At 37.0% G+C, this 22,973-nt stretch overlaps 1 protein-coding gene across 7 annotated transcripts in view; it reads left to right on the top strand.

Moving 5' to 3' along the window:
• The window catches only part of RPS6KA6 (ribosomal protein S6 kinase A6), a 236,916-nt gene that overhangs the window by 37,709 nt on the left and 176,234 nt on the right, over positions 1-22,973 (top strand). For 6 of the 7 annotated variants that reach the window (XM_055437957.2, XM_088833679.1, XM_055437960.2 and 3 more), the window contains one exon: positions 4,025-4,084. In XM_055437957.2, the coding sequence (XP_055293932.1) occupies positions 4,025-4,084 (60 nt within the window). Of the gene's footprint in view, positions 1-4,024; positions 4,085-22,973 lie in introns of those variants that run through there. The other variant, XM_055437959.2, reaches the window with a different exon arrangement.

Here is a 22,973-nt window from a genome sequence, read left to right as displayed (position 1 = left end):
ACAGGGTTATCGTTATCATCTTTCTAAATTCCATATATATGCATTCTGTTCAGTTCAGTTCAGTCGCTCAGTCGTGACCAACTCTTTGCGACCCCATGAATCACAGCACGCCAAGCCTCCCTGTCCAACACCAACTCCAGGAATTCACTCAAACTCATGTCCATCGAGTCGGTGATGTCATCCAGCCATCTCATTCTCTGTCGTCCCCTTCTCCTCCCGGCCCCAATCCTTCCCAGAATCAGAGTCTTTTCCAGTGAGTCAACTCGTTGCATGACGTGGCCAAAGTATTGGAGTTTCAGCTTTAGCATCAGTCCTTCCAATGAACACCCAGGATCAATCTCCTTTAGAATGGACTGTTTGAATCTCCTTGCAATACAAGGGCCTCTCAAGAGTCTTCTCCAGCACCACAGTTCAAAAGCATCAATTCTTCAGTGATCAGCTTTCTTCACAGTCCAACTCTCATATCCATACATGCCCACTGGAAAAATCATAGCCTTGACTAGACGGACCTTTGTTGGCAAAGTAATGTCTCTGCTTTTTAATACACTATCTTGGTTGGTCATAACTTTCCTTCCAAGGAGTAAGCGTCTTTTAATTTCATGGCTGCAATCAGCATCCGCAGTGATTTTGGAGCCCCAAAAAATAAAGTCTGACACTGTTTCCACTGTTTTCCCATCTATTTCCCATGAAGTGATGGGACTACTGTATTGGTGTTTTGCTTTCTGGCTTACTTCACTCTGTATAATAGGCTCCAGTTTCATCCACCTCATTAGAACTGATTCAAATGTATTCTTTTTAATTGCTGAGTAATACTCCATTGTGTATATGTACCACAGCTTATTTAGAAAAGGCAGAGGAACCAGAGATCCAATTGCCAGCATCCGTTGGATCATTGAAAAAGCAAGAGAGTTCCAGAAAAACGTCTACTTCTGCTTCAAAACAAACTGTGGAAAATTCTGAAAGAGATGGGAATCCCAGACCACCTGACCTGCCTCCTGAGAAATCTGTATGCAGGTCAAGAAGCAAGAGTTAGAACTGGTCATGGAACAACAGACTGGTTCAGTATCGGGAAAGGAGTACGTCAAGGGTGTATATTGTCACCATGCTTATTTAACTTACATGCAGGCTACATCATGAGGAACTCTGGGCTGGATCAAGGACAAGCTGGAATAACGATTGCCAGGAGAAATAATCAGTAACCTCAGATATGCAGATGACACCACCCTTATGGCGGAAAGTGAATAACTAGCCTCTTGATGAAAGTGAAAGAGGAGAGTGAAAAAGTTGGCTTAAAGCTCAACATTCAGAAAACTAAGATCATGGTCTCTGGTCCCATTACTTCATGGCAAATAGATGGAGAAATAATGGAAACTGTGGCAGGCTTTATTTTTTTGTGCTCCAAAATCACTGTAGATGGTGACTGCAGCCATAAAATTAAAAGATCGTTTCCCCTTGAAAGGAAAGTTATGACCAACCTAGATAGAATATTAAAAAGCAGAGACATTACTTTGCCAACAAAGGTCCATCTAGTCCTAGCTATGGTTTTTTTCAGTAATCATGTATGGATGTGTGAGTTGGCGTATAAAGAAAGCTGAATACTGAAGAAATTATATTTTTGAACTGTGCTGTTGGAGAGGATTTTTGAGAGTCCCTTGGACTGCAAGGAGATCCAATCTGTCTATCCTAAAGGAAATCATTCTTGAATATTCATTGGAAGGACTGATGCTGAAGCTGAAACTCCAATACTTTTGCCACCTGATGCAAAGAACTGACTTATTTGAAAAGACCCTGAAGCTAGGAAAGATTGAAGGTGGAAAAGGGGACGACAGAGGATGAGATGGCTGGATGATATCACGGACTTGATGGACATGAGTTTGAGTAAGCTTCGGAAGTTGGTCATGGACAGGGAAGCCTGGTGTGCTGCAGTCCATGGGGCTGCAAAGAGTTGGACATGACTGGGCGACTAAACTGAACTGAACTGCACTCATACAGTATAATATTTTTGTTCTAAAGTTATTTGCATTTATTTATTTTATAGTTTCTTTTTCTCTGCCTATAACTTTTAACCTTCTCATTCATGTGTGTTTATTTTTACCCCAAAGAACATAATTATCATAGCTGCTTAAATTACTCGTCAGATATTTCAACGTTGGTGTTATCCTGGAATTGATACCTGTTGATTTTGATTGTTTTAGTATTTGGTGTGGTTAGATTCACACTCCCAATTTATGTCTCACCCTCTCTGGATGATGGTTCCTGTGTTAAATATCTTTTCAGAGTATTTGGGTCAGCACGTTGGCATGTGCCACGTAGTGCCTTTGCTAACTCAGTGGTTTAGCCTGAGGCTTGAGCAGTTCAGTTTTCAAAGCCTTTGTTAGACTTCTCTGATTCTTTTCCACATACGTCCAGTTTGTTGTTGAGACCAGGACTTGTGTCTGTTCATGAACAGTATTAAGGAATGTCCTTTTCCCATTCTATCATCTCTGTGATTTCTTTTATGTATTCACCAATTGGCAAGGACCTTTTATTCATGTTCCTTTTACCATAAATTTTAGTTTATCTCAGTCTTAGCCTTTCATTCTGTTATGTAGCTTTGCACTGTTGGGGTGAAATGGAGGAGACAGTGAAGAAAAACAACAGGTATTACCCCCTATAATATTCTTATAAGAACCTCTTTTTCTGATTCCTCCAATCAGAGACAGAGGTTTTCTCATGAATGAGGCTTGCCTTGGAGCAAGAAAGATAATTAAAAAAGAAAAACAAAGGTGGGGAAATAAAGTTGAGGTTTTCTTTATGCTCAACAGCGGAAAAGTATGTCTTTTTCTTGTCCTCTCGAACGTTTTTTCATGTAGTTCCATGACTCAGTCTATCCTTGGGTCAAAATCAAGAGATAAAAGTAGAAAATAAACCCAAGAAACTCACAAGAGTACTAGTTATTATTCAAATTTTTATTTCCCCCTCTTATCTGCTTGCTCTTATTTAGTTTTTAAAGGCCTCAGGTAGTTGCTTTTTATGTTTTGTCCAGAGTTTTTAGTTAATAATCAGAGGAGAGATAGTCTTATTCTATCTTGGTTGTCACCAGAAGCTCTATTTAGTTTAGTTTACTTTCTTCTCTTTTTAAATAAAAAAAATTGAGGACTCTTATAAATAGACAATGGTAAAATTTAATTTTTAGGCCATCTTGCTGTTGCTTAATTTTCAAATATCTTATTTAAGAGACCAGTGGTTGACAGAGTTTTTCTGTAAAGGGCCAAATAGTAAATATTTTAGGCTTCGCAGGCATAGGCTCTCTGTGAACTGTTCAATACTTCTGTTGAAGTGAGAAAGCAGCCATAAGTAATATGGAAACAAATGGATGTCTCTGTGTTCCAGTAAGCTGTTATTTATAAAAACAGTGGGCCAGTTTGGACCGTGGACTACAGCTTGCAGACCCTTAATCTAAGTTCTCCATGCTTACTCCTTTCTGAGGTATTGCTTGAAGAGTATTATTACCCACTGAGCTTTGTATGTTGAAATAATTTTGTTTTCTTGGCCATTTATATTTTTCTCCTATACTTTATTATTTCTTCTGTAGAGTAATTGAAATTTTAATTGAACTGATTGAAAGGAAAGGAATTCACAACAGTGTAATTATATGATACCCTTCCTTATTTACTTAGACTATATCTTCACAATAAATTTCCTCTGAGGAATTTTTCCTGTCTTATAAATATTTGATTTGAGACCGTCCTAATGAAAGTATACAGGTCATATGTTTAGTATATATTCATTAATCATAACAAAACTCTAAAGAATATGAAATGAAATACACAGCTCTGAAATTCAAGGATTCTTAAAGATAACCCAGAAATCATATTAAAAGTGTTCCTTTTCTAGGTACTTTCTATGTATTCTTTGTCCTTTTGTGTTTCATTAAGTGTGGGTCTTGTTAAATTGTGAAGGGCAGCCTAGGGTTGTATTTTTTTCTTAGTTACTACTCTTTTTCTAGTACTCTTGAACTTCAATTTTGAACAATATTTTTCAGGTGAATGGTCTTAAAATGGTCGATGAGCCAATGGAAGAGGGAGAAGCTGATTCTTGCCAGGTAAGTACTCACATTATTAAGCTACATTTTTCAAAAATAAGGGCACAGAATAGTAAGAAAAGAGAAAATCTTATGTCAGTTAAAGAAATGTATTTAGGTAAGTTAATAAGCAGATTCAATTCTTAATAAAATGGCAGTAGTTCAAAGTATAGGAGATTTTCTTGGTAGAAATTCTTATTCATAAATTTTTTAAACAACTTTATTGGAGCATAATTTACATGCCATGAAATTTACCCATTTTAAGTTTAATGAATGAAAAATTTATTGCCAATATACGAGTAACTGGATTAAAATTCAGAGTCCTCTGAATTAAATAAGACTGTCTTTAACTATTGGGTAGAAAGGAGATCTAACATGAAAATATTTAACTAAAAGGATAACCTAAGTTCATTTGAAATCTATTACCTGGTTTTCAAAAAGAATTGCATGTAAATTATTTCAGAAATTTCTAACTATTTTGAAAGACTGCTTAACTATTTAATATTAGGCCATTCTATGTAAGGAGTGTAATCCTAGTCTCTCATTTTACAAGATCTCATTACATAGAAGAGTGTTCTTAAGATTTTAGGGAGGGTCTGACTTAAGTAGGCTTCCCTGGTGGCTCAGAAAGTAAAGATTTTGCCTGCAGTTCAGGAGACCTGGGTTCAATCCCTGGGTCAGAAAGATCCCCTGGAGAAGGCAATGGCTACCCACTCCAGTATTCTTGCCTAGAGAATCCCAGGAACAGAGGAGCCTAGAGGGCTATAGTCCATGGAGTCACATAGAGTTGTACATGACTGAGCAACTAACACTTCCATTTGTACTTTTTGACTAAAGTAGACATCCCCATGGATGTTGATATTTTGATTGTCATTTCTATGATATATGTCATAGAATTGTAGTTTTTTAAAACCTGGAAGGAGACTCAGACATCGTATTCTATAATACCTTCATTGTATAGATAAATCTGCTGAGACATGTAGAAGTTACTGTGATTTATACTAGGCCATAAGACTGACAGGTATCAGAATCAAGAATTAATGACCCAGTGTGCCTCATATTAGGTCAGATGTGCATTGTGCAGATGCAAAGACGTGGAAAATAAGGAAAACACTGTTCTTTTCTTTTTTATTTGTGGATAAAATCATCTTTCATGTCTTTTATCCCCCTGAAACTGGTTAAAGTGGATTTTTATGAGATAGGAGCCAGCAGAGAGATTTAAACTGGGTTTGTCCAACACTCTCTTTTGAAATGTTCTGTGTAAAAATCAGCTTTCTCTGCATATACTGATGATGTAACAATAATATCAGTTCTTATTCACAAGGTGGGAGGTAAAATGTTATCATTTTAATAATAACTTTTATGTTAATGTTGAGTATAATTAAATGCAAACTTAAATCATCTCGAGCTGTATCTACAGATTATATGGGCTAAGTCATAGTAATATTTATGTTGCTGGTGGGCTGCAGTCCCTGGGGTCGCTAAGGGTCGGACACGACTGAGCGACTTCACTTTCACTTTTCACTTTCATACATTGGGGAAGGAAATGGCAACCCACTCTAGTGTTCTTGCCTGGAGAATCCCAGGGACGGGGGAGCCTGGTGGGCTTCCGTCTATGGGGTCAAGACTGAAGTGACTTAGCAGCAGCAGCAGCAGCAGTTTATAAAAGAGTGTAAGGAAATGCAAAGGTAATGGGGAAGGGTGTATTTTAGTATTAATAAATTAGCAGGAAAATACCGTGCCTCACACCACAGGAGGGAGAAAAGATGTTTGTATGTGTGTGTATGTATGTATGCATGTGTACATGTGTAGCCAATTTAAACACATAGACATATACACAGGGTTATAGTTAAATACTAATTAAAACTGATGGTACAAATGAACTTAATTATAAAACAGAAATAGAATCACAGATGTAGAAAATAAAACTTATGGTTACCAAAGGGGAAAAAGTGGGGACGGATAAATTGGGAGACTGGGTTTGACATATACACTCTCTTATATATAAAGTAGATAACAAATAAGAACCTACGAGGTACTCTACTCAGTACTCTGTAATGACCTATGTGGGAACAAAATCTAAAAAAGAGGGGATATATGTGCATGTATAGCTGATTCACTTTGCTGTAGAGCAGAAACTAACACAACATTGTAAGTCAACTGTACTCTAATAAAATTATTTTTAAAACATGAAGCAAGACATATAGTTTTAAAGGAAAGACAGCAAAAATGCAATGTTGGACTCTAATGTCATTTATATTAGGCAATCAACTTCAGTGGCTAGAAAGGGGAATCTAAAATTTTGGTGAATAAAGCACCTAGAATCACGTTCAAGGATTTGATTTAATTTGTGGCCTAAGTTTTCTGGACTTAAAACATTATGTATTTTTTGTTGTGTGATAGTTTAGACATTTGTTTTGTGACAATTAAATTATATGGGTGATAAGAAACACTAATAATATAAATAATCATCCCTCATTTTAATGTTTTCATATATAGGATTGTTTTAGTCGAGGGTTTGTGGTTACCTATTCCTATGTGATTCTGGCAGCTGTGTCTTTTTCTGATTGGCTTTAAGGAAGAAATGAAGAACCCCAGGGTCAGTAGAAGGAAAGAAATCATAAAAATTAGGGCAGAGATAAATGCAAAAGAAACAAAAGAGACCATAGCAAAAATCAACAAAGCCATAAGCTGGTTCTTTGAGAAGGTAAATAAAATTGACAAACCACTAGCCAGACTCATCAAGAAACAAAGGGAGAAGAACCAAATCAATAAAATTCGAAATGAAAATGGATAGATCACAACCGACAACACAGAAATACAAAGGATTATTAGAGAATACTATCAGCAATTATATGGCAATAAAATGAATAACCTGGAAGAAATGGAAAAATTCCTAGAAAAGTACACCTTTCCAAAACTGAACCAGGAAGAAATAGAAAATCTGAACAGACCCATCACAAGCACGGAGCTAGAGGCTATAATCAGAAATCTTCCAGCAAACAAAAGCCCAGGTCCAGACAGCTTCACAGCTGCATTCTACCAAAAATTTAGAGAAGAACTAACACCTATTCTACTCAAACTCTTCCAGAAAATTGCTGAGGAAGGGAAACTTCCAAACTCATTCTATGAGGCCACCATCACCCTAATCTCAAAACCTGATAAAGACCCCACAAAAAAAGAAAACTACAGGCCAATATCACTGATGAACATAGATGCAAAAATCCTTAACAAAATTCTAGCAATCAGAATCCAACAACACATTCAGAAGATCATACATCATGACCAAGTGGGTTTTATCCCAGGAATGCAAGGATTCTTCAATATCTGCAAATCAATCAGCGTAATACACCACATTAACAAACTGAAAAATAAAAATCATATGATTATCTCAGTAGATGCAGAGAAAGCCTTCGACAAAATTCAACATCCATTTATGATAAAAACTCTCCAGAAAGTGGGAATAGAAGGGACATACCTCAACATAATAAAAGCTATATATGACAAACCCGCAGCAAACATTATCCTCAATGGTGAAAAACTGAAAGCATTTCCCCTAAAGTCAGTAACAAGACAAGGGTGCCCATTATCACCACTACTATTCAACATAGTTCTGGAAGTTTTGGCCACAGCAATCAGAGCAGAAAAAGACATAAAAGGAATACAAATTGGAAAAGAAGAAGTAAAACTTTCACTGTTTGCTGATTACATGATCCTCTACACAGAAAACCCTAAAGACTCTACCAGAAAACTACTAGAGCTAATCAATGATTACAGTAAAGTTGCAGGATATAAAATCAACACACAGAAATCCCTTGCATTCCTATACACTAATAATGAGAAAATAGGGAAATTAAGGAAACTATTCCATTTGCTGTTTCAATGAAAAGAATTAAATACTTAGGAATATATCTACTAAGGAAACAAAAGACTTGTACATAGAAAACTATAAAACACTAATGAAAGTAATCAAAGAAGACACTAGTAGATGGAGAAATATACCGTGTTCGTGGATTGGAAGAATAAATATTGTAAAAATGAGTATACTACCCAAAGTAATTTATACATTCAATGTAATCCCTATCAAGCTACCAACTATATTTTTCACAGAACTAGAACAAGTAATCTCACAATTTGTATGGAAATACAAAAAACCTTGAATAGCCAAAGCAATCTTGAGGAAGAAGAATGGAACTGGGGGAATCAACCTGACGGACTTCAGGCTCTACTACAAAGCCACAGTCATCAAGACAGTATGGTACTGGCATAAAGACAGAATTATAGATCAATGGAACAAAATAGAAAGCCCAGAGATAAACCCACACACCTATGGGCACCTTATCTTTGACAAAGGAGGCAAGAATATCAAATGGAGAAAAGACAGTCTCTTTAACAAGTGGTGCTGGGAAAACTGGTCAGCCACTTGTAAAAGAATGAAACTAGAACACTTCCTAACACCATACACCAAAATAAACTCAAAATGGATTAGAGAGCTAAATGTAAGACTAGATTCTATGAAACTCCTAGAGGAGAACGTAGGCAAAACACTCTCAGAGATAAATCACAGGAGGTTCCTCCAAGACCCTCCTCCCAGAATATTGGAAATAAAAGCAAAAATAAAGAAATGGGACCTAGTTAAAATCAAAAGCTTCTGCACAGCAAAGGAAACTATAAGCAAGGTGAAAAGACAGCCTGCAGAATGGGAGAAAATAATAGCAAATGAAGCAACTGCTAAAGGATTAATCTCCAAAGTATACAAGCAGATCCTCCAGCTCAATTCCAGAAAAATAAATGACCCAATCATAAAATGGGCCAAAGAACTAAACAGACATTGCTCCAAAGAAGAGAGAAAATTGGCTAACAAACACATGAAAAAATGCTCAACATCCCTCATAATCAGAGAAATGCAAATCAAAACCACAGTGAGATACCATTTCACACCAGTCAGAATGGCTGCTATCCAAAAATCTACATGCAATAAATGCTGGAGAGGGTGTGGAGAGAAGGGAACCCTCTTATACTGTTGGTGGGAATGCAAACTAATACAGCCACTTATGGAGAACAGTGTGGAGATTCCTCAAAAAACTGGAAATAGAACTGCCATATGATCCTGCAATTGCACTCCTGGGCTTGCACACCAAGGAAACCAGAATTGAAAGAGATACATGTACTCCAATGTTCATTGCAGCACTGTTTATAATAGCCAGGACATGGAATCAACCTAGATGTCCATCTGCAGACGAATGGATAAGAAAGCTGTGGTACATATATACAGTGGAGTATTACTCAGCCATTAAAACGAATGCCTTTGAGCCAGTTCTAATGAGGTGGATGAAACTGGAGCCTATTATACAGAGTGAAGTAAGCCAGAAAGAAAAACACCAATACAGTATACTAACGCATATATATGTAATTTAGAAAGATGCAAATGATATCCCTGTATACGAGACAGCAAAAGAGACACAGATATATAGAAAAGTCTTTGGGACTCTGTGGGAGAGGGTGAGGGTGGGATGATTTGGGAGAATGGCATTGAAACATGTATGTTGTCATATGTGAAATGAATCTCCAGTTCAGGGTCGATGCATGTTACAGGATGCTTGGAGCTGGTGTGCGGGGATGACCCAGAAGCAGGATAAAGGGAGGAGGGAGGTGAGGGGGTTTCAGGAGGGGGAACTCATGTATACCCATTGTGGATCCATGTCAATGTATGTCAAAACCAACCAATATAATATTATAAAATAATTAGCCTCCAATAAAAAAAATAATTTTCAAAAAATTTAAAATAAAAATAAAGAAAAAATGATGGTGGATTATAGAGACTGCTCTATGATGCATAGATTCTTTAAACAGTATTCCTCAAATTTGAGCTTTATATATTTTTGCCTATGTGGCCTGATGTTGTTTTGTGTTAGGCTAATTTATATAGCCAGTCTGCTCCATCTCATTTATGGTAGCTGTAGACTTTCATGGTCATTAGATTTCTTCAGTTAAAACAAGCAAAATTAAATAAAATGCTCCCACACTTTGTATATCTAGCATATGATTAGCAAAGCTGAGTTATAGTTAATGTAGTTTTAATATATTTAGATTTGTTATGAAGAATTGTTCCATTTTTCAAGACAGCCTTTACATTTGGTAATTATTCAGTAATAGGTCACTAGTAAAAGATATCTGATATCATATTTCACCACTTAGTCCTATACTTCGAAAACTGTCCAGGTTAGGAAAAATGTTAGGATTCTTCTTTAGTAGATGACTGACATGAGTTAATTTTTTATGTTTTCAAAATAAGCATGGTCATATTTGGTAGTTTTTGAACCATTTATATTCACTTTTTAAAAATTATTTATTTTAATTAGAGGATAATTACTTTACAATATTGTGATGGTTTTTGCCATACATCAATGTGATTTGGCCATAGGTATACATCTGTCACCCTATCCTCCCACATCCCTCCCACCCTATCCCTCTAGGTTGCCCCAGAGCACTGGCTTTGGGTGCCTTGCTTCATGTATCGAACTCGCACTGGTCATCTATTTTACATATGGTAATATATATGTTTCAGTGCTATTCTCTCAAATCATCCCACCCTCTCCTTTTCCCACTGAGTCCAAAAGTCTGTTTTTTACACGTGTGTCTCTTTTGCTGCCCTGTGCATAGGATCATCAATAGCATCCTTCTAGATTCTATATATATGCATTAATATACAGTATTTGTCTTACTCTTTTTGACTTACTTCACTCTGTGTAATAGGCTCTAGGTTCAGCCACCTAATTAGGACTGACTTAAGTGTATTCTTTTTATAGCTGAGTAATATTCCATTGTGTATATGAACCACAACTTCCTTATCCATTCGTTGGCCGATGGACATCTTGGTTGCTTCCATGTCCTAGGTATTGTAAATAGTGCTGCAATGAACACTGGAGTACGTGTGTCTCTTTCAGTGATGGTTTTCTTGAAGTATATGCCCATCAGTGGGATTACTGGGTCGTATGGAAGTTCTATTTCCAGTTTTTTAAGGAATATCGACACTGTTCTCCATAGTGACTGTACCAGTTTGCATTCCTACCAGCAGTTTTAGAGGGTTCCCTTTTCTCCACACGCTCTCCAGCATATATTGTTTGTAGAACTTTTGATGATGGCCATTCACTTGTGTAAGATGAATGGTGGTTTTGATTTGCATTTCTCTTAACGTTTTTATGGAATGCTTATTATTCCCTCAGATAAAATACATATTTTTAACAGTACCAGTATTTTAGGAATTTCCAAAGGTAATGATTAGATATTTGTTGATTTCATTAGCACAAAGTCAGCAATATTTTCATCTCTGAATCTTTTTTAACTTTTTATTTTATATTAGAATATAGCAGATTATCAATGTTTTGACAGTTTTAGCTGTATAGTGTAGTGAATCAGTTATGTATACATATAGATGTTTCAGCTCACTTTAGCCGCTCAGTCATGTCTTAATCTTTGCGACTCCATGGACTGCAGCACACCAGGCCCCCCTGTCTATCACCAACTCCTGGAGTTTACTCACACTCATGTCCATTGAATCGGGGATACCATCCAACCATCTCATCTGTTGTCCCCTTCTCCTCCCACCTTCAATCTTTCCAGGCATCAGGGTCTTTTCAAATGAGTCAGTTCTTCGCATCAGGTGCCCAACATATTAGAGTTTCAGCTTCAGCATCAGTCGTTCCAATGAATATTCATGACTCATTTCCTTTAGGATGAACTGGTTGGATCTCCTTGCAGTCCACCGGACTCTCAAGAGTCTTCTCCAACACCACAGTTCAAAAGCATCAATTCTTAAGCACTCAGCTTTCTTTATAGTCCAACTCTCACATCCATACATGGCTACTGGAAAAACCATAGCTTTGACTAGATGGACCTTTGTTGGTAAAGTAATGTCTCTGCTTTTTAATATGATGTCTAGGTTGGTTATAACTTTTCTTTCAAGGAGCAAGTGTCTTTCAATTTCATGGCTGCAGTCACCATCTGCAGTGATTTTGGAGCCCCTAGAAATCAAGTCTGTCACTGTTTCCACTGTTTACCCATCTATTGGCCATGAAGAGATGGGACCAGATGCCATGATCTTAGTTTTCTGAACGTTGAGTTTGAAACCAACTTTTTCACTCTCCTCTTTCACTTTCATCAAGAGGCTTTTTAGTTCTTCTTCACTTTCTGCCATAAGGGTGGTATCATCTGCAAATCTGAGGCTATTGATATTCCTCCCAGCAAGCTTGATTCCAGCTTGTGCTTCATCCAGCGCAGCATTTCTCATGATATATTCTGCATATAAGTTAAATAAGGAGGGTGACAATATACAGTCTTGATGTACTCCTTTGTCGATTTGGAACCAGTCTGTTGGTTCCATCTCTAGTTCTAACTGTTGCATACAGATTTCTCAAGAGGCAGGTCACGTGGTCTGGTATTCCCATCTCTTGAAGAATTTTCTACGTTTTGTTGAGATCCACACAGTTAAAGGCTTTGGCATAGTCAATAAAGCAGAAGTAGATATTTTTCAGGAACTCTCTTGCTTTTTTGATGATCCAACGCATGTTGTCAATTTGATTTCTGGTTCCTCTGCCTTTTCTAAATCCAGCTTGAACATCTGTAAGTTCACGGTTCACGTACTGTTGAAGCCTGGCTTGGAGAATTTTGAACATTACTTTACTAGTGTGTGAGATCAGCGCAATTGTGCAGTAGTTTGAGCATTCTTTGGCATTGCCTTTCTTTGGGATTGGAATGAAAACTGACCTTTTCCAGTCCTGTGGCCACTGCTGAGTTTTCCAAATTTGCTGGCATATTTAGTGCAGCAGTTTCACTGCATTATCTTTTAAGACTTGAAATAGCTCAACTGGAATTCTGTCACCTCCACTAGCCTTTTTTTGTAGTGATGCTTCCTAAGGCCCACTTGACTTCGCATTCCAGGATGTCTGGCTCTAAGTGAGTGCTCACAACATTGTGATTTTCTGGGTCATGAAGATCGTTTCAATATAGTTCTTCTGTGTATTCTTGCCACCCATTCTTAATATCTTCTGCTTCTTTTAGGTCCATACCATTTCTGTCCTTTATTGTGCCCATCTTTGCATGAAATATTCCCTTGGGGTCTCTGATTTTCTTGAAGAGATCTCTCGTCTTTCCCCTTCTATTGTTTTCTTCTGTTTCTTTGTGTTGATCACTGGGAAGGCTTTCATATCTCTCCTTGCTATTCTTTGGAACTCTGCATTCAAATAGTTATATCTTTCCTTTTCTCCTTTGCATTTAGTTTCTCTTCTTTTCACAGCTATTTGTATATGTGTATCTATATATCTATATGTTTATCTATATCTATGTATACATACACACATGTATTTCTATTCTTTTTTCATTTAGGTTGTTGCATAATATTGAGAAGAGTTCCCTGTGCTATACAGTAGGTCCTTGTTGGTTATCTACTTTAAAATGGTAGTGTGTACATCTCAGTCCCAAACTCCAAAACTATCCCTTTGTCCCACCCTTTCCCTGGTGACTCAGCTGGTAAAGAACCTGCCTGCTAGTGCAGGAGATGTAAGAGACATGGGTTCAATCCCTGTGTCGTCAAGATCTCCTGGAGAACAGAATGGAAACCACTCCATTATTCTTACCTGGGAAATCCCATGGACAGAGGAGACTTTCTGTCCAGGTAACCATAAACTCCTTCGCTAAGTCTGTGAGTCTGTTTCTGTTTTGTAAATTCATTTGTATCATTTCTTTTTAGATTCTGCTTATAAGCAATGATATGATATTTATCTTCCTCTTTTTGACTTACTTCACTCAGTATGAAAAGTTCTAGGTCCATCCATGTTGCTGCAAATGGCATTATTCATTCTTTTATCCATTCCTCTGTTAATGGGCATTTAGGTTGCTTCCATGTCTTAGTTATTGTAAACAATACTGCAATGAACATTGGGATGCACATATCCTTTTGGGTCATGTTTTAGTCTGGATATATGGTCAGCAGTGGGATTTCAGGGTCATATGGTACCTCAGTTTTTAGTTTTGGAAGGAACCTCCATACTATTCTCCATAATGGCTATTCTAATTTAATTCCCACCAACAGTGTATGAGGATTCCCTTCTCTCCACACCCTTTGCAACATTTACTCTTTGTAGATTTTTTGTTGATAGCGCTTCTGGCTGGTGTGAGTTAGTACTCATTGTGATTTTGATTTGCATTTCTTTAATAAATAGCAGTGTTCAACATCTTTTCATATGGCTCTTGATCATCAGCGTGTCTTCTTTGGAAAAACATCTATTTAGGTATTATGCCTGTTTTTTGTTTGGGTTGATTGTTTCCATGATGCTAAGCTCCATGAGCTGTTCATAAAGTTTGGAGACAATCCAGTGTCAGTGACATCATTTGCAAATATTTTCTCCCAATCTGTGGGTTGTCTTTTTGTTTTGTTTATCGTTTCCTTTGCTATTTAAATGCTTTTGAATTTTATTAGGCCCTGTTTGTTTATTTTTGTTTTTATTTTCATTTCTTTGGAGATGGATTGAAAAACATATTGCTTCAATTTATTTCAGAGAGTGTCCCGCTTATGTTTTCTTCTAAATGGTTTATGGTGTCCGGTCTCACATTTAGATCTTTAATCCATTTTGATCTTATTTTTGTGTATGATATTAAATAAAGTTCTAATTTCATTTTTCGCATATAGCTTTCCAGCTTACCCAGCATCATTTGTTGATGAAGCTGTCTTTCCACCATTTTATAATCTTGGCTCCTTCCTTTGTCATAGATTAATTGACTATAGGTGTGTGTTTATCTCTGGCGTTTCAATCTGATTCTGTTGAGCTATATGTCTGTTTTTGTTCTAGTGCCATACTGTGTTGGTGACTATAGCTTTATAGTATAGTCTGAAGCCAGGGAGCCTGATTTCTCAAGGTCCTCCCCCCCCCACCCCCCCCACCACCACCACTCAGGATTCCTTTGGCTATTAAGTGTCTTTTGTGTCTCCATGCAAATTTTAAGATTTTTTTTTTCTAGTTCTGTGAAAAATGCCATTGGTAATTTCTTAAGGATTGCACTGAATCTGTAGATTGCCTTAGGTAGTATAGTCATTTTCACAGTATTGATTTCTTCCAGTCCAAGAACATGATTTATGTTTCCATCTGTTTGTGTTAGCTTCCGTTTCTTCTATTAGCATCTTATTGTTTTAGAAGTACAGGTCTTTTGTCTCCCTAGGTAGGTTTATTCCTAGGTATTTTATTCTTTTTGTTTCAATGCTAAATGGGATTGTTTCCTTAATTTCTCTTTCTGATCTTTCATTGTTAATGTATAGAAATGCCACAGATTTCTATTGTAAACTGCCACTTTACCGATTTCATTGATGAGTTCTAAAAATTTTCCCATAGTGTCTTTAGGATTTTCTATATATAGTATCATGTCATCTACACATAGTGACTGTTTTACTTCTTTTCCAATTTGGATTCCTTTTCTTTCTTTCTCTTCTCTGATTGCATTACCTAGTACTTCCAAAACTATGTTAAATAAAAGTGCTCAGAATGGACATCCTTATGTTGTTTTGCTCTTAGAGAAAATACTTTCAGCTTTTCATCATTGAGTATGATGTTAGTTGTAGGTTCAGTTATATAATGTTAGTTGTAGGTTTGTTGTTGATGGCCTTTATTATGTTGAGGTATATTCCCTTGTTTCCCACTTTCTTGAGAGTTTTTTATCATAAGTGGATTTTGAATTTTGTCAGACGTATTTATCCTTTTCTTCCAGGTTGTCTAGTTTATTGGCATACAGTTATTTGTAGTAGTCCCTTATGATCCTTCGTAATTCTGTGGTGTCAGTTGTAACTTCGCTTTTTTTCATTTCTAATTTTATTGATTTGAATCCCCTCCCTTTTTTTCTTGATGATCATGGTAAAGGATTAACAGTTTTGTTTTATATTTTCAAAGAACCAGCTCTTAGTTTCATTGATCTTTCCTATTGTTTTCATTGTCTCTTTCATTTAGAGCATAACTCTGCTTTAAAGTTATGATTTCTTTTCTTCTACTGAATTGAGTTTTGTTTGTTCTTTTTCTACTTGCTTTAGTTGTATGGCTAGGTTATTAATTTGAGATTTTTCTTGTTTCTTGAGGTAAGCTTTTATTGGTATAAATTTCCCTCTCAGAACTGCTTTTGTTGCATCTCATAGGTTTCAGATGATTGTGGTTTCATTTTCATTTGTCTCTTGGTGTTTTTTGATTTCCTCTTTGATTTCTTAGTTATTCATTGGTAATTTAGGAGCATTTTGTTTAGCCTTCAGGTGTTTATGATTTTTTTACAGGTTTTTTCTTGTAGTTTATTTTAAATCTCATAGTGTTTTGGTCAGAAAATATGCTTTATATGTTTGTAGTTTTCTTAAATTTACCAAGGCTCACTTTGTGCCCCAGCATGTAGTCAGTCTTGGAGAATGTTCCCTGTGTACTTGAGAAGAACGTGTATTCTGCTGCTTCTAGATTGAATGTTCTATAAGCATCAGTTACGTCTATGTAGTCTTATGTGTCATTTAAGGCCTGTGTTTCCTTACTTATTTTCTGTCTGTCAGTTTCTCTCTTTATGGCTGTTAGTATTTGCTATATACACTGAGGTACTCCTATGTTGAGTGCATATATAATTACAATTCTTATATCTTCTTTTTGGATTGATCCATTGATCATTATGTAATGTCCCCTGTCTTTTATATTAGTCATTTTAAAGTATATTTTGTCTGCTATGAGTATTGCTACTCCAGCTTTCTTTTGCTTTCCATTTGCATGGAACACCTTTTTCTGTCCCCTCACTTTCAGTCTGTATGTGTCCCTAGATATGAGGTAGGTCTGTCTCATGTAGACAGCATATATACAGGTCTTGTTTTTGTATTGATTCAGCTGGTCTCTTTTGGTTGGAGCACTTAATCCATTCACCTTTAAGGTAATTACTGGTATGTATCTTCTTGCTGTCATTTTCTTAATTGTTTTGGGTTTGTTTTTGTAGGTCTTTTTCTTCTCTTCTTTTATTCTTTTCTCTTTTTGTTTGATGGTCATTTTTGTGTTGTGCTTGGGTTGCCTCTTCTTTTATATGTGTGTAGCTATTGTAGTTTTGGGGTTTGCTGTTCCCATGAGGTTTTGATATAGCAGGCTATATGTGTACAAGGTTTTTAAGTTGCTGGTCTCTTCTCCACCTAGAGGAGTTCCTTTAATATTTGTTGCAAAACTGGTCTGGTAGTACTGAATTATCTTAGCTTTTGCTCTTTGAAAAGTTTTTCATTTCTCCATCAAACCTGAATGGTAGCCTTGCTGGGTACAGTATTATTGGTTGTTAGATTCTTCCCTTCCATCACTTTAAATATATTTTGCCACTCCTTTCTGGTCTGCAGAATTTCTGCTGAGAAATAAGCTCATAACCTTATCGGTGTTCCTGTGTATGTTATTTTTTGTTTTTCCCTTGTTGCTTTTAATATTTTTTCTTTGTCTTTAATTTTTGTCAATTTGATTATTGTTTATCTTGGCATGTTCCTCCTTGTATTTATCCTGCTTACGACTCTGCACTTCTTGGACTTAGGTGATTGTTTCTTTCTCATGTTAGGGATGTTTTCAGCTATTATCTCTTCAGACATTTTCTCAGGTGCTTCTCTCTCCGTTCTCCTTGGACCCTTATAATGTGAATGTTGGTGTGTGTAATGTTGTCCTAGAGGTGTCTTAGACTGTCTTAATTTATTTTCATTCTTTTTTCTTTATTCTGTTTCATTGCAATAATTTCTACCATTTTGTCTTCCAGGTTACTTGTCTGTTCTTCTGACACAGTTATTCTGTTATTGATTCCACCTAGAGTATTTTTCATTTCAATTATTGTATTGTTCATCTCTGTTTGTTATTTAGTTCTTCTGGGTCTTTGAGCATTTTTTTTTTTTAATATTTTCCCAATCCTTGCCTCCTTTCTCTGAGATCCAGGATCATCTTCCCTATCATTTTTCTGAATTATTTTTCTAGAATGTTGCCTATCTTCACTTAATGTGGTTGATTTCTGGGGTTTTATTTTGTTCTTTCATCTGGGACATAATCTTTTGTCGTTTCATTTTGTTTAACTCACTTTAGTTGTGGTTTTTGCTCCACCTAGTGCAGGATTGTAGTTCTTCTGCTTCTGGTGTCTGTAAGCTTCCTAATGTTAGGGTAGAGCTGGGTTTTGTTTCCCTATTCTCAGGGAATAGGCTATGCTCAGTAGAACTTTAATCTTCTTTTATGCTGATGACTGGAGTTTTGTTCCCTTCATGTTGGTTGTTTGGCCTGACACTGCCCAGCACTGGAGCCTACAAGTTGTTTGATGGAGTTAATGTTGCCCTTCAGGAGGGCTCATGCCAATGAATCCTTCCCAGAACTGTTGCTATTAGCATCTTTGTCCTTGCAGAGAGCAACAACCACCCCTGACCTCTGCAGGAGACCCTCTAATACTAGCAGGTCGGTTTGACCTGGTCCCTTATGGGGTTATTACCTTTTCCCCCTTGGTCTTGGTACACATAAGACTTTGTGTGTGCCCTCTAAGAGTGGAATTTCTGTTTTCCCCTGTCCTGATGAATTCCTGTAGTCAAATCCCAGTGGCCTTCAAGTCAGATGCTGGGGATTCCTCTTCTCATTGTTGAACCCAGGTTGGGAAGCCTGACACAGGGCTTGGAACCTTTACTATAGTGGGAGAACTTCTGTTGTGTAGTTGTTTTCCAGTTTGTGGGTCACGCATTTGGCGAGTATGGGATTTGATTCTGTTGTGATTGTGTCCCTCCTTCCATTTTGCTCTGTTTTCTCCTTTGTTTGGGGGTATCTTTTTTGGTAGGTTCCAATGTTTTTGTATTGATGGTTGTTCAGCAGTTAGTTGTGATTCCAGTGCTCTCACAGGAAGGGTAAGAATAATCCTTCTACTCTGCTGTCTTGAGTTAATCCCCCTTTTTCAAAAGACTTTAAATTCATTTACATTTTTATTACAGAGATGTAAATGTTACATTTAACTGAAAATGTATATTCAAAAGGACAAAACTGATTCCTGATATTTTTAAGCCTTAAGTTTCTAATTTTAGAAACAATTATTGACATGTTTCTCACACAAGAATCCTTTAAATACTCTCTCAGAAGTGTTTTACTTAAATTTATATGTAGCCATAAGTGGGGAATATGTTAAGTTGAAGTGCCTTTGGTTTGTTTTTTCTTCCTGTTTATCTTTCCATTTAGCTTTGTTGTGCTTCAGTATTTCCCTTTCAAAGTTGATGCTTGCTTCTGCTTTTTATTCATTTTTTCCCCTCCCACATTTTTTTTAATGTAGCCATTGTACTACAAACTCACAAAACTCTTAAAGAAAATTATGGTTCGGCTAAATGTCAATGGACAACCACTGTAAGATGTAGTTATATGCTGCACCGTGAGGGATGCAAAGGTTAATAGTACAAATAAGTGTAATAACTTTTATTGTTATAGATGTTTTGTGGTTTTCAAAATTCTTAGTTGAATCTTATAACCAAGATCTGAAATGGTTTGGGCAGGGTTATTCCCATTTTATATATGAGGGAACTAAAGAGCCAACTCTAATAAATAAGTAGAATAAACCAACCTAGGTGGGAAGTAGTTTGCCACACTTGTTTTTCAGTCACCAATACAAATTTATACAATTTTGCAAGGCTAAGTATTCTACAATTACTTTCCAACATGTACATCATCTGATCTGTTTAGTTCACTGTAGTGGTGTTTTGAAGTTTAAATTATTGCTGTTATTCTTATTTCAAAGTGTGGTGATACTTGATTTGGTTTACAGTGCCCCTGGATTATTCACTCTGTGAAAAGGGTACATCAAGATTCTTTTCCAGATTTCTGCATGTATGTTTTAACAGATCTGTAGTTTAAGTGCTTATTGATATTTCAGATTGATCAAACTGGCCTATCAACACACCAATAAAGCAAACAAGTGGATGTTGCATTATTACATTAAAACCCAAAATTTAGACTTTAAAAATTTCTCTTATTTTATTTTGATGGGTTTTCTGGAGATATCAATGCTCAGTTCCATATTCCTATTAAACTGTTGTAATAGAAGTTTGGTTCCTAATAGATTGTCATCAGAACTTTCTCCTTCTGATTAACATGTGATTTCTTCCTCCTAATAAAACCAGTTGTCAAAAAATGGAGCAGTAGTGTATTTGGTAGTTTGCTTTATATTTTATCAGCATGGTTTTCTAGTGTTAGAACATTATTGGCTCTCTAAATTGAAAAACATGATCACAAATTTTAAATGTCAGAGCATATTATTTTGGTTGCAGTTGAACCTTTGTAGTTTTTCTGTTTATCAGTAATTATTATGATATTCCAAAAAATTTTTCTAACTCATAATTATCATTGCCTAAGATTTTTCACTTGATGTTGGAAAGAATAATAGTCCCTATTTCAAAGTTATTAAATCTCAATTTTACAGTACCAACTTTTTTTATGCAGATTAACTAAAATTAGGTACTGTGTATTGGTTTTCTAGGGCTGTCATAACTAAGTGCTACATACTAGGTGACTTAAAAAACAAATTTGTTTTCTTTCAATTCTGGAGAATATAAGTTCAAGATGTTGGCAGGAGGGGTTTCTTCTGAGGCATCTCTGCTTGACTTGTAGATGGCTGTCTTGACTTGTAGATCCCTGTGCCTTCATGTGCTTTTTCCTGTGTATGTGTCTGTGCCATGTTTATTCCTCTTATAAAAACACTAGTCATGTTGGACTAAGTTCAGTTCAGTTCATTCGCTCACTCGTGTCCGACTCTCTGCGATCCCATGAGTCACAGCACGCCAGGCCTCCCTGTCCATCACCAACTCCCGGAGTTCACTCAAACTCATGTCCACAGAGTAGATGATGCCATCCAGCCTTCTCATTCTTGGTCGTCCCCTTCTCCTCCTGACCCCAACTTTTCCCAGCATCAGCGTCTTTTCCAGTGAGTCAACTCGTCGCATGAAGTGTCCAAAGTATTGCAGTTTCAGCTTTAGCATCAGTCCTTCTAATGAACACCCAGGATTGATCTCCTTTAGAATGGACTGAATGGATCTTCTTGCAGTACAAGGGGCTCTCAAGAGTCTTCTCCAACACCACAGTTCAAAAGCATCAATTCTTCAGCGATCAGCTTTCTTCACAGTCCAACTCTCACATCCATACATGACCACGGGAAAAACCATAGCCCTGACTAGACGGACCTTTCTTGGCAAAGTAATGTCTCTGCTTTTTAATATACTATCAAGGTTGATCATAACTTTCCTTCCAAGGAGTAAGCGACTTTTAATTTCATGGCTTCAATCAGCATCTGCAGTGATTTTGGAGCCCCAAAAAATAAAGTCTGACACTGTTTCCAATGTTTTTCCATCTATTTCCCATGAAGTGATGGGACCAGATGCCATGATCTTTGTTTTCTGAATGTTGAGCTTAAAGCCAACCTTTTCACTCTCCTCTTTCACTTTCATCAAGAGGCTTTTGAGTTCCTCTTCACTTTCTGCCATAAGGGTGGTGTCACCTGCATATCTGAGGTTATTGATATTTCTCGGAACAGTCTTGATTCCAGCTTGTGCTTCCTCCAGCCCAGCGTTCCTCATGATGTACTCAGCATATAAGTTAAATAAGCAAGGTGACAATATACAGCCTTGACGTACTCCTTTTCCTATTTGGAACCAGTCTGTTGTTCCATGTACAGTTCTGGCTGTTGCTTCCTGACCTGCACACAGGTTTCTCAAAAGGCAGGTCAGGTGATCTGGTATTACCCTCTCTTTCAGAATGTTCCACAGTTTATTGTGATCCACACAGTCAAAGGCTTTGGCATAGTCAATGAAGAAGAAATATATGTTTTTCTGGAACTCTCTTGCTTTCTCCATGGTCCAGCGGATGTTGGCAATTTGATCTCTGGTGCCTCTGCCTTTTCTAAAACCTGCTTGAACATCTGGGAGTTCATGGTTCACATATTGCTGAAGGTTGGCTTGGAGAATTTTGAGCATGACTTTACTAGCGTTTGAGATGAGTGCAATTGTGCCGTAGTTTGAGCATTCTTTGGCATTGCCTTTCTTTGGGATTGGAATGAAGACTGACCTTTTCCAGTCCTGTGGCCACTGCTGAGTTTTCCAAATTTGCTGGCATATTGAGTGCAGCACTTCACAAGATCATCTTTCAGGATTTGAAATAGCTCAACTGGAATTCCATCACCTCCACTAGCTTTGTTCGTAGTGATGCTTTCAAAGGCCCACTTGACTTCACATTCCAAAATGTCTGGCTCTAGGTCAGTGATCACGTTTTCGTGACTATCTTGGTTGTGAAGATCTTTTTTGTACAGTTCTTCTGTGTATTCTTGCCGCCTCTTCTTAATATCTTCTGCTTCTGTTAGGTCCATACCATTTCTGTCCTTTATTGAGCCCATCTTTGCATGAAATATTCCCTTGGAATCTCTAATTTTCTTGAAGAGATCTCTTGTTTTTCTATTCTCTTGTTTTCCTCTATTTCTTTGCATTGATCGCTGAGGAAGGCTTTCTTATCTCTCCTTGCTATTCTTTGGAACTCTGCATTCAGATGCTTATATCTTTCCTTTTCTTCTTTGCTTTTTGCTTCTCTTCTTCTCACAGCTATTTGTAAGGCCTCCTCAGACAGCCATTTTGCTGTTTTGCATTTCTTTTCCATGGGGATGGTCTTGATCCCTGTCTCCTGTGCAATGTCACGAACCTCCATCCAGAGTTCATCAGGCACTTTATCTATCAGATCTAGTCCCTTAAATCTATTTCTCACTTCCACTGTATAATCATAAGGGATTTGATTTAGGTCATATCTGAATGGTCTAGTGGTTTTCCCTAGTTTCTTCAATTTCAGTCTGAATTTGGCAATAAGGAATTTATGATCTGAGCCACAGTCAGCTCCTGGTCTTG

This window comes from Moschus berezovskii, chromosome X (assembly GCF_049115385.1).
Source record: "Moschus berezovskii isolate FMDL1 chromosome X, NW_MosBer_1.0, whole genome shotgun sequence".
Classification (NCBI taxonomy): Eukaryota; Metazoa; Chordata; class Mammalia; order Artiodactyla; family Moschidae; genus Moschus; species Moschus berezovskii.
This window is presented reverse-complemented; position numbering and strand designations above follow the sequence as displayed.